Source organism: Antrostomus carolinensis, unplaced genomic scaffold, assembly GCF_000700745.2.
Source record: "Antrostomus carolinensis isolate BGI_N321 unplaced genomic scaffold, ASM70074v2 scaffold40113, whole genome shotgun sequence".
Classification (NCBI taxonomy): Eukaryota; Metazoa; Chordata; class Aves; order Caprimulgiformes; family Caprimulgidae; genus Antrostomus; species Antrostomus carolinensis.
This window is the reverse complement of record NW_010305180.1, coordinates 1-12,674: the sequence shown is the minus strand read 5'-3', so window position 1 is coordinate 12,674 and position 12,674 is coordinate 1. Positions and strand designations below refer to the sequence as shown.

Sequence of the window (12,674 nt, the reverse complement as noted above, 5' to 3'; positions counted from 1 at the left end):
CCACTAGTTACAGGCCTCCAAATAGATTCTGTGCCACAGATCACAACTCTCTGAGCTCTGCCAGTCAGCCAGTTCTCCATCCACCTCACCATCCACTCATCTATCCCATACCTTCTAAGCTTTGCTACAAGGAGCTTGTGGGATACGATATCAAAAGCCTTGCTGAAATCAAGGTAGACAACATCCACTGATTTCTCCTCATCTACCCAACTGGTGATGACATAATAGAAGTCTACCAGATTGGTCAAGCATGATTTCTCCTTAGTGAATCCATGTTGACTACTCCTGACAACCTTCTTTTCTTTCAACTGCTTAGAGATGGTATCAAGAATGACCTGTTCCATCCACATATGTATCAGTTTTTTCTCCAGTGAGCAACAGCATGTACATATGGAATGATTTTTTGCAAGTTACATTTTAGTATCTTATGCCTGGCTATAAATAAGAAATATCCATACTCACCAGTATACAGTGCAAGTTAGTTAAGTTGACTACTTCACATACAGTTTTTATTCGGTCTATTAATTTGGAAAAATAATTGACCATTTCTTCCCTTTTAATTATTTTTGCATATCGAGGGAAAGTTGGTGGCAGCAATCTCTGATTAACAAGGGGCTCAAAGCCCATCATAATAGGATGATCTAATGAAGGAGGAGATGAGAGAGAAGACACAGAGAGAGAAAGAAAAGTGCATATAAGCTGTGTATTCAGAACTCACTTCAAACTTGAAAATATAATACAGATTTTTCAATTAGACAAAATGAACTTTTACACTGACAGTTAACTTCCAGAGACACTAACTACACAACTGAAACAATGATTACTATTTTGAAAACCCAACCCTCAAGACCTCAGCATACAGCTGTACAGATAGTGAGGTGGTGTTCCCTGTTTTAAAATGGCATATACACTGATCTGAAGTGCAATGCACTTACATCAAAAGTCAACACTATCTCTGGCTCTGAAGTGACAGTATAGCCTTCAGGAGACTCATCATTTAATTAAATAAAAATTACGATCTAACACTGCAAATCTGTAAGTTTGTAGAACGAGTATTATTAGTTCAAAGTAAACAGTGTTTTTTTTTTTTTTAAATATGTAGATATTAAAGTTTATTCAGACAGCAAATTTAAGAAAGGATAAAGATGGTAAAATTTGATACATACCTCCTTTAGTGGTATCATTCTGTGCCTGGATACCATGATGCAATGAATTGTGGATGGCAGAAAGCAAGTCAGCTGCCTGAGTCATTAGTTTCTGAGCTTCTGCAACTGCACTTGTCTGAAAGGCAGGTAGTAGTTATTTATATTATGAACCAACATATTTAGACTATAGAATTAATGCTAGTATCAGAATAAAAGAACAATATTAGAATTCTAATGTCTGTACACAACCAGCTCTGAAAAAAAAAACAAAACCCAAACAAAAAAAAAAAGAATTTTTGCACAATAAAGTGTTTATTTATATTTTACATACCTATATATCCATTTAATACTGTTTCTTTTGCAGTATAAGATAAGACTTAATAATTACAGCTGGAAGTCCAACATACAATACATGCAAGTCCTTTACTTTTGATTTTTAAGTATTGGAGGGGAACAATAAGCCCCACAATTGTCTGCCAAATGAGGCAGAACTCCAAACTGCAAAGTGGAAAAAACTCTCTTGTCACTAGAAAAGCAGAGTTTTTGAGAATATAGACAAAACATAACCTATTAACTGAAATGAAATCACTATATAACATTAGAAGATATCACATGTCCATTAGAAATCCTGATTTATGATCTGCTGACATGCTGAATTTTCTGATGTCCTATGAATCCAAATCTGTCAGCAAACTGGGTACCATTTAAAATAGTACTCTGTAAAATTTAAAATCTTGGTTTAAGAATAATAGACTAACAGTGCCTGCTGGAACTTCAAATATTTGAAATCGAGTCAAATTGAAACTTGACTTATCTTAGAAAAAAAAAAGATGTTTAAAACCCCCAGAAGATCTAATAGAAGCTGAACAAGATCTGTAGCTCTGCATAATACATGTTTATGCATTACAGCATCCACATATCTACTAAAAGAATAAGCAGGCCTAATTCAAATCAAAGTAGCCCATGATGTAAATAACTTATACTTTAAGTCATCAGTCTTTACCAACACTAAGATAATCTGATTTTGCACAGATCATTAACTCATAGCAGTTTACATATCCAGAATTTGGTTGTACATCAGTGTAGATCATTTCTATATCACAGTTTGATTTCTGATATAAAGAATGGTTATACTCAGAATGCAGTTGTTCTCAATCACTTTTTTTTTAACACTGATGTCTATCAATGATGGTTGCAAGTGACTTTAAATTTAATCAAGGTTTTTAAATTGTATGCAGCATGCAGCTGCTCCAGCAAGAAAGTTATTTCTTTATGAAAACGGAAATAGGAATAAGTGATAGCCAGATATTTATCCTTGTATAAAGAAAAAGCTCTTAAAACAAAAAGCTTTCCCTAATGTGATGTGATTCTAACCCTTTGCCCTAAAACATGCAGTTCCTTCCCTCATCAACAATTAAGAAATCTTCTATTCAAAAAAGAGGAAAATTGCATGGAAAGCTGCTATATTCCTCTTCTCAGACCAAAGAAATCTAGATACAAATTCAACACCACATGGAAGGAAAAGCCAACAATTATCTAGAGACGGACAAAACACTGCCCAATGTCAGGTAACTCCACAGAGAGGGATGGAATTCAAGAAAGAACAGTTTTGCCCATGTGTGTGAAGAGTAATCCAAAACCCATAGATATTTTTCTTTAAGTATTGTAGAATAAATATTGTCTCTCTGCAAGGCCATAATAATGTTAGCTACTAGCCTTCCCTATGTTTTCTGTAAAAATCAGTGAAAACTGAATGGTTGCCACCAAGGCCTTATCCAACCATTCACCTGCAGCAACATTAATTAAAATCTATAGAATAATTGTTTGACTTTAGAGAATGAAAAAAATGAGTATTTCATAGGATCACAATGTGAACATAGAAACACCAAATGAATGTACCTCTTTTTTAGTAAATGCTATTAGAACAGTCAGTAGTAGCCGGGTAAACTTGACTCTGCTGAATACAGCTAAACACTGTTGATGCTGTAATAAAAAAGTGTTACACATTAGATCCTGAAGCTTGTTAAAAAACCCAAAGCTTTTACAGACTTACTGAAGTATGCTCTCTAGTCTTAAAAATATGGTATCTAGTATGATTCTGAAGAAAAGTTATAGAATTATAGTACAGAAGAAATCTGTACTGCTGTCACAAAAGCACTAACAAAAAAATACTAAGATACTTTGGATAAAGCACAGCCACTGGCTGTATAGCTATCTCCTCTGCAAATGGCATTCACATCTCAGCCTAAGTGAACAGCCACAATTTATTAAACTTATTTTCTCTCCTTTTTGCTGAAGATCTATGTTAAAAGTAACTTCTGAAGAAAATAGCATTACTCAGAAAGGAAACCCACATTCTTCTAAATCAATCAAATCACTATATCAATTACCACTTTTTCTGGAAGGAGCTACACTGCTTTCGCCTTCTCTTCCTACTTTTTCCCTTGACAGTGAGGTTGCCAGCAGCAGCAAAAGCTGCAGGGAAGGAACTGAGGGAAGAAAGCACACGGTAGGTAAGAGCATCTACTTTGCTAATGGCTTCTTCCCGAGAGGTAGGTGCGTAAGTGGCAGCACTGCAGCAGCACCACTATTCTGCCAGTGGGATCGATTCAGAACTCTAGCCCTTCAGAGCATAAAAGCCCGCCTGCTAGCCTGGGATTTGCTCAGGGCCATGTTTAAAGCAGCTCAGCTAGGACAGTGAGCAACATTGGTGACACACAATTCTCACAAGCTGGTAACTACTGATTAAGGTAATGCTGTACTAGTCCATGAAATCCAGAAAAAAAAAAGAAAAAAGGTAAACAATTCATTACTTCAAGTTCAACTTCTGGATCTCTCTCTTCTCCTTGTCGACTTCGTGTGCTCTAGAAGGTAAAGAAATTTCAAATAATTTATTAAAAATTGCAAAGGGGAGCTACGGATAAAGTCTCTTTATCCTCTCCAGAAAATCCACCTGTTAACCCTGAAAATCAGTTCTCAAGTTCAAAATCTCTTAATACATAATCTAGGGACTTGAATGATTCAAGGCTCTCCTATAAGAATGAGACCTACCTCAGTCCACTCTGCAAATAGGTAAGGAAATTGTATGAACATTTTATATTGTAAACTGTGGTAAAGGAAGATTAAGTTACTTCTTTAACATCACACAGTATATCTGCGTGAAAGCCAGAAGGTAAATATATACTTTCTGTTCCCCAGCTCAATGCTATCTTCTACATCATGATTCCACTTATTACTAGTGAAGCAACTAATAAAGAGGTTAGAAAAGTCTGAAGACTTCAGCATCTTTAGTGAGAAGACAACCTACCACCATCTTACACAAACCATTATGGCAGTTCCTCCAAAAGCCCCACCATTTAATGACACATACCCACTGCATTCTTCATAATCTAACTCCCTCCCCCAAACTTATGTTAAATACACTTGAACTATAATTGACAAAGAAAACATGAGAAAAATACCTTCACTCGTCTTTGCATGTCATCTTCTACATCTTTTAGCATACCTGGAAAAGTCACAGCACAATTAAAAGCTGAGAAGCATTCCTAGGTACACCTACACCACTCAGTGGGAAAGTTTTTGGGGGAAATCAAGTTTTGGACTGCTTTACATACCCATTAGCCAAAGACTAGACAAAAAAATAATCTTGTGAGGGATGCTGAGGATGTCTTGCAACAACGGATAAATCAGAGTACAGACTGACGATCGAGAGCTGAAGTGTTTACAAATTTTCTCAAAATAAATCAACGGAAAGCTCAAGTATATATAAAAATAGTGCATCAAAAGGCTAACATACATATTTAATATACATATTCATAGCTTTAGAACTACTAGATTGCTTTTTCTTCAAAAGCAATCAGTTTAGATTAAACAGATTGTGAGGCAGAGAAGCAGAATTCAAGCAATGCACTTTTGAGTGGTTTGTGTCTGTCTCAGTCCTGGATAAGCTCGTGCCTAATCACTTGGCTGGCACATGTGAAAGCACTTCTGTTTCTCAGGCATTTAACAAAAACAGCTGAAGCTGCTCTTCAAGGGAAAATAATTTGATCCCTCTTTTTACGAAGCCACCAGTTTTCACAAGACTAATAAAAAAACCTTAACATTTGAGATTCCTACCAATTCATTAGGTTTGGCTGACATGCTCGAAAGAGAAAGAGACTGATGGACAAATACACAGAAGGCATAAAGTGTACCTGTAACTCTAAGGTCTGTCACACTGTTGGCCATTTTAAATCCGTAAGTCATTGACTGAAAATCTTCCTAAAAAAAAATAAAATAAAATAAAATAAAATTAAAGAAGCAATAAGTAGTGAAATATAAACAGCAGTAGTTACATTTTCAAGCTGGGGTTTGAGGTTTTTTTTCCTTTTTCTTTTTTTTGGTGTTGTTTGCATGTTAAGTTTTGTTGTTTTTTGTTTTGGGGTGTTTTCATTTAACCACACCAAGTATAGAAGTCTGGTTTTATTCTGCACAGCTGAATACACTTATGGTTTGGGTGACTTTCCTGCACAAACCCAGCCTGGGATAACTATTTTCTGCATAAATACCACTATGCACGTCAGAATTTTCATCAAGTGCCAACCTATCAAAATGTTACAAGAACTAAGGATGCAAAGTACTATTTAATCCATTTTAGATATAGTCAGTAAGAACTGAGTTGTCCAAGCTCAGAGGAAACAAAAATTGCTCTGAGTACAGAAATTCAAGACTCTGATTTCATTGCTAATGGACATTTCAGCTAAAAGACAATCATGGTTATCCAAAGGAGAAAAATAAAAAAAAATAAAGAGGAAGAAAACAACAAGTAGAACTGATTTAAAATGGTTAGCCACAAGACTTGCACTGCCATTTGAGTAAAACATCTATGTGACTCCAATACTCAAGCAAAATACAGAAAAGAGCACACAACACCTTCACTGAAGAAACCTCAATTTTAAAGAGACCAAGTCTAATACTTTTGGGAAGCTGAACTGCTGCTCCTACAGTATCGTTGAATCAAACAGTAATAAATTTCTCTAATATACTGTTTGATGTGCATTATGGAGCCTATATAAAATTTTACTTAGTTAACCATAGCAGATACTGAAACACATACCTCCTCAAAAACAGCTGCTTTGTTAACCTTTTCTCTGGCAATATCACAGATTTTTAGGATTCCTAAAGCAAAAGCCTTCATAGCAGGATCTTCTATGAAGTCTGGATTATGAATATAAAGGCAAGTGAATACCGTCTGTGCCAAGGAATGTCCCTCTAACCATGTTATCTAGGGAAGAGAAAATGAAATATTTTACTGATGACAGCCAAGTCCTTATTTTTATATCCCCATTCCTTTTCCATCTTATTGTGCTTCAGTGAGTCATTAAAGAAGCCCCTATCATGGCAACCTGCCATCCAGCAAAAAGGGCAAGAGAAGGTTTCTCAGCCTTTAACCTCTGACCATTGCTGGCTGTGGCAGGCAGTAAATTACTAAACCCTAAACTCTACTGAATACTGGTGTTGGATAAACCTCTTCCACAGAGTTCAGCTCTGACCTCTGACTTAGACATGAAATTAAATTAAGAGATGACCAGATTTATAAGCTTCCACTGTCTAAATACAGAACGAAAAATGCAAGTGGCTACGAAACAACTCAGCAATATTTTGCATGTTCTTTCTACAACTTTGAGCTTCTTTTCACAATCCTTTCTCTCTAGTACTTTCATGCTGCTTTAAGATACAGGGAAAGCTTCAGCAATTTAAAACCTTAGTTTTATCCTGAAATAGCATAAAACACAGCAGATTTCTAATATAACCACTGTCTCTTTAAAAAAAAAAAAAAAAAAGGTCAGTATTTTGGGGAGGGGAGAGGACAAATTATATTATACCACATCAAATATACAGTGACCTTTACATGTCTTTTTGGACTACAATAATTTGAAATACCGTTTTTAAAACCAAAGTAATTTTATTGATGTATTTTGAAAGAGCATCTGAAAATAATTTGTATCACTTACTGATGAATTAAGACATATACATAGAAAAAATAAAATAAACAAATAACTAGTAATTCACTTATATCCTTTCTGAACTGATTTAGGTATTTTATTTTCTTTCTTCAGAATGCCCCTATAAGTTCAATATTGGCCATACTGAAATGAGCAAGAGTGCTGCAGGCTACTGCACACTTACCTGCCAACAGAAACACTAATATACAGACACCAGGCATTTTAAAAAACACAAATTATAAAATCTTTTTATATTGTTCAAAATGCTACTAGTTCTCTTCCATAATTGTTTCTATAATAAAAAACCCCCCAAAAATCAACATTATGCCTCTTACAATAGTCAGTGCAAATGGAAATTAAAACACTAAGTATTTATTTTTATTTTCTGCTTGGTCAGACTTTTTTCTTGAGTTCTACTGTTTTTTCTTTTTCTAAACTGGATTAAGGGACGGTATTTTGAAAGCAAAAAACCACCTAACTATAAAAGCAGAGAAATACTTACCAAACAACAAAAACATGTATCCATTATTCCTACCAGCTCGGGTGAAGTGAGATCCTTTATTTTAATGGTGCCATCCTTAAAAAATAAATAAAGAAAAAAAAATAAAGACTGTGGAAGCCTAAAGGCAAAATACAACTTATTATTTGCACAGCCGAAAAGGAATTACAAAAAAGGTTAAGACTTCAGAAAATTTATATACCAGTAGCTTCATAATATGCCTCAAAATCTGAAAAAAATGGTTTCCCACCGTTGTCCTGAACACTGACAAACATAAAGCTATTCAAACAGAAAAATAAAATTTCTGATTTACGGGTAGTCAACAAAAGTTTAAAATCAGTTAACTGTCAACACTTACAATCACAAAACAGTATGTATAATCTCAATAATAATGACTGAACAAGGCATCATATGCCGGACCCATTCTTCAAAGACTACTTTTTACACTGGTAGAGTTTTACTGCCTTCAAGGTCAGAACCAAGAATGCAGCAACCCTGCTCCTTTCATTTTATTTGTCCAATGTAGGCAATTCTGCATTCATTCTATGTAACTTAGCCAGTATTTTGCACAGAGTTCTCTTAGTCTATTCAAAACAAGGCCCATGGTAAATTTTTTTTTTCTTCTGCGAGTACATTCTTTTTTCTAAAATAATAGAAAGTCTTTCAACCTCCCTTCATCAATTTATCTTGACCATGCAGCAAAAGTTAATCACTGTTGTCAATGTTGTCAAACTAGACAGTTTCTGTTCAATGCTAATGAACTCACAGTCTCATAAAGTGTTAATTTTCAGCTTTCATAAGGAAGCTTAAAGAGAGGCTAACCAATACATCTTCATATAAAAAACATTTTGGGGAAGCACAAGGCGACTTGCAAAAACATTTATAAAATGTATTTATTTGAGGTATCAATCCCAACGTCTGCACAGTACTTTTCACTGGAAGAGTTAGCATCATTGTGATAACACAGGTAGCAGAAAAGGTAAACATCACAAGCTATTTCTTACTTAACTATCCAAAATAAAATAGTCAGTTTTAAGTGCGGATTGAAAACATTAGTTATGTTGAATTGCACCTAACTGCAATTTGATAAGACTGTATCATACTTTTACAGACAGTGTAGGCAAATACAGGGAAGTCCCACGAACCTTAATAGCTTGTTCGAAGTTAAGAACCTTTCTATTAACTTGGTTTCCAATCATACCAGCATCCATCTTGGGATCCATCATTTCAATGGCAGACATGGCTTCAAAAAGACCAAAGCTAAGAACGACAATAAAAAACAAGTTCTGAATGTAATTATTTTATTTTCTACAAAACAGTCTTCACAAGCCCATGTAAAAGAACATAGGATTATTAACCGAGTATACGGTACTCTGACTACAGACAATAAGGTAAGGTATGTGAGCATTACTACGGAACTTTAGAGATCATGGTTTTCAGGAATTTGAGGATGTCTCAAAAAGTAAGAAAAGAGAAGCCTAAAAACAAAACTGTCAGCCTTTTATTAAAGCTGAAGAACACTTCTGAGCCAGATATCCCACAACTAAATCTATGTGCACCTGTTTCTATACAGCTCAGAATGACATAGCATCTTTTTAAAGATGACATAACATAATAAACTGATATTAACTGAAGCAGCTGTTCTTTATTATGCTGTATCCAAAAACCCAAATAAGATATGTGCCCAACAAACTAATATACAATATACATGACACAGACTAACAATAATACACATTGAATATACCAACTTTATTTAAAATGGGCATGTTAAGAAAACTGATACAAAAACCCCCAGCATGTGACAATGGCTCTCTTGTACTCAGGGCATAAAAGCTTGCAGGAGAACCATGCCAAACCCACAGGAGAAGCAATATAGTGCCTCACCTGTACCCAAGATCTTCATCAGAACTGCTGCAGAAGCCCTTATTATATAAAAAAGTTTACTGTGCATGGCACATTTTAATTCTGAAAAGTGTATTTAGTCTGAAATGCTCTTATGTATAAAATTATACCTCAAAAATGTGACTTGATTCTACTGAGTAACTACTTGGTGACATCCTTGCACACGTTTTTAAGCAGGTTTACATTTAACAGTGTGCTTCTGTTTTCCGAGCTATTAGTCTTAAATAAGCACTGATTTCTTTATGCAAATCAACACTCATGTGGCTACACAATTTCACTTTTATCTTTAAAATATTTTAATCTCATGTCATCCTTCCATGAATTCAGCAAGATTTTAGCACTTGCTTTTTTTTTTGAAGCCTGTGTTTTCTTAATCTGTATAGCTCCCAGTTTCTGTTTTAGCATGTCATTTAAGAGCTACATTAAAGCACATGGAATGTTTTTCCTAAACTTGTAAGTGACATTTGAGGCAACCAAATTTAAAAGCTTCAAGTCTTTCTGGTACTTTTCCATGAAAACATGTCCACATAAAATAGTTCAGTAGGCTCAGCACCATCAATCATAAGATGTGCTATAAACATCTAAACTACACTGATTAACTGAAAATGTCATGTTATACCAGCACCAAGAGAAATGTTCATCATTCATAAAGGTGCATCAAATACATACTGCTAAGGATGAATGTTACTCTGAATACTTGAACTATTTTATTTAAATAAAAGTTTAAAAAAGCTTAGTTGATACTGCATGACTTGCTTACTAGTAAGCATTAACATATTTGCACTAATCCTATGTGAAGAACAGGACTATCCCACAGGCATACTTACAGCTTGTCATGAAGCAGTTCTCCCAGTTTCAGTTCTACAAAGGAACAGAACAGCATAAATAATGACAATCAATCTTCTAGCGCAACTTTCCCAGTACAGTCCTGTCGCTCTCCAAACTTTCTTATGCTAAGAGAGAACAAGGTGTGGGAAGTGGACCAGACATTTCTACTCCACCTTCATTTGCTTTTACTTATAAAGCACTTTCAGGACTGAAAGGCTAAAAAAAAAAAATCCAGTTGTTCATAGTTTTTCCTCATCCTCCTCTGTTATTCCCACAGTTAAAGGGGTTTCAGAATTAACAAGTACTAGCACCTGAAGAGTTTGGAACACAGGACAGTAGTTTTCTGTGCTCTGTTATACAGATGTCTAATTTTTTTCAGGGGAGTTCACTGAAAGGCTTGCTTTTCTTCATTATTTTTAACAAATCCTTTAGATGTATTTGATGGGTACACAAAAAAGTGTATTACTAATACACAATAATTATTTTATGGCATAAGGAATTTGTGTTTATCATTATGCAATACTTCTCCAAAGGATTCCAAGTTTTCTCAGATCACAAGCAGTACAACTCACCTCTACAAGCTTCTTCATAAGGAATTTGTGTTTATCATTATGTAATACTTTGTGTGGTAAGCTGCAGTTTTATATTTATTTTTCCCTAATGTCATCATAAAATCAGTTGGAAAGATAAAGTCGCTGTCATGGTAAACTAGTAACTAATATCTAATAACAATAAAGGTACTGTTTAAATAGAAGCAACCGCTTCCCCATGACTGGGATGCACTGCACTTCCTCAGAAGCTCAGTCTTGTTTCAAACATGAAGAATGATGCACTGACCAATTAAATGAATAAATCATTGGACCCTACAGACCCCAAAATGTAGAGGAAAAAACAGAGTGTTGATTCTGCATGGATAATGAGGTTTCCATTTGGCAGAAGAGACAGGAACAAACCTTTGCAAAGAAAAAACACAGGTGCAAAAATGCGTAAGACAAAAAAACATGACTTAAAAAACATAATTATGTAATCTGGAAGGGGAGGCAAGGTGAGGATGTTCTGGTATTTCCAACCTCACAGTAAGTTAAACACAGTGAAACACAGAATCAGTGTAGTCCATTTATCTGGTGCTTGAACCTGGGTCAAACTACTGCTTATAACATCTCAAAAAACTATGCTTACTTGTCCAAAGCATTCCAAGTTTTCTCAGATCACAAGCGGTACAACTCACCTCTACAAGCTTCTTCAAAATCCTGGGTTATATCTATCCAGCTTGTATTACTCTTTTCCATCTTGTCAGGCATACCGAGTTCCCATCCTGAGTCATCATCTTCTACTGACGCTTTCATAACCATGGTAGCGCACCTTTAAATCCATACCAGAGACACTGCACATTATGCACAAATCAGAGAAAGTGCTTCATGGGAGTAATTTTTTTTTCTTTTCAAGAACTGGGTGAGAAAGTCAGACTAACTAAGGAAATTTAATTTAAACAGCTACCATTATGTAAAACCAATGCCCCCAGAAAAACTCATTAATAAAAACTATTTTTTATAAAATGTTTTCTCATTCACCATTTCTCTACTACTAGCTTGTAGGCCACAAAACCTCAAAAACTAAGGACACCAGAACTTTAGCAGAGCTGAAACATAATAAAGTGTGCACTGTCAAACTGGAAATAGAATGGGAAAGAATGTCAAAAAATCCTCTCTTACAACAGCTGTAGTTATCGTAAATATTTTTTCTGTTGTTTTACACTACTAGAAATACACGTCCTCCCACTGCTCCTTGAAAGCAATTAAAAAGAAGGAACTGTAAAACGGACCGCACACAAGTTTGTTATTGTACAAAGTGTATCCACACAAATCTGTGAAAATGGGCATGTTACCTCCGACTTCTTCAGCAAAGAGTAATATCAAGATTACCGCAGCAACGTGAAGCCACTTGAGACTGGAACGTAGTTTTTAACCCTCACTGACTAGTTATTTCGAGCTGGTTTTGTGCTTTTGCAATCTGACGGGGCAGCCCTGAAGAACTCTGTGTTTTGCCAGCCCGTCCGCCTCTGAGACACCAGCGACGCCTAATCTCCCTTCTCCGACCCGAGATCCTGCCAGAGACTCCGGCGAGCTCCCAACAGCTTCACCGAAGCCGCCACGGAAGCTTCAAAGAAACGTCCCCGCGACACGGGGCCGTCCGGGCACCGGCAATTAACAAGACAACGGGACGGGGTGGATCAAACGGATTCTGAAGACTGGTCCCTCCGCCCCAGCGCTGCTCAGCGCAGCGCAGCTGCCCTCGCCCCTCCGGACGCCTCCGCTC

At 35.9% G+C, this 12,674-nt stretch overlaps 1 protein-coding gene across 1 annotated transcript; it reads right to left on the bottom strand.

Moving 5' to 3' along the window:
- Nucleotides 1-359: 359 nt before the first annotated feature.
- On the bottom strand, nt 360-11,729 carry LOC104522422 (N-alpha-acetyltransferase 35, NatC auxiliary subunit-like). The gene is made up of 11 exons (XM_010164711.1): nt 11,587-11,729; nt 10,358-10,391; nt 8,774-8,888; nt 7,632-7,706; nt 6,241-6,408; nt 5,339-5,405; nt 4,607-4,650; nt 3,959-4,009; nt 3,045-3,128; nt 1,167-1,281; nt 360-641 (listed from the first exon to the last, which is right to left on the bottom strand). The coding sequence occupies exons 1-11, from the start codon at nt 11,708-11,710 to the stop codon at nt 436-438; spliced, it is 1,083 nt and encodes a 360-aa protein (XP_010163013.1). The 5' UTR covers nt 11,711-11,729; the 3' UTR covers nt 360-435.
- Between the last annotated feature and the right edge of the window lie 945 nt (nt 11,730-12,674).

Excerpts from the sequence above, each read along its gene's own strand:
- LOC104522422 (XM_010164711.1), bottom strand. The coding sequence starts at position 11,710 with ATGGTTATGAAAGCGTCAGTAGAAGATGATGACTCAGGATGGGAACTC. Across the intron at positions 5,406-6,240 it reads AAGCAGCTGTTTTTGAGGAG|GAAGATTTTCAGTCAATGAC; the intron begins GTATGTGTTTCA and ends ATTTTTTTTTAG. Across the intron at positions 642-1,166 it reads GAATGATACCACTAAAGGAG|ATCATCCTATTATGATGGGC; the intron begins GTATGTATCAAA and ends CTCCTTCATTAG.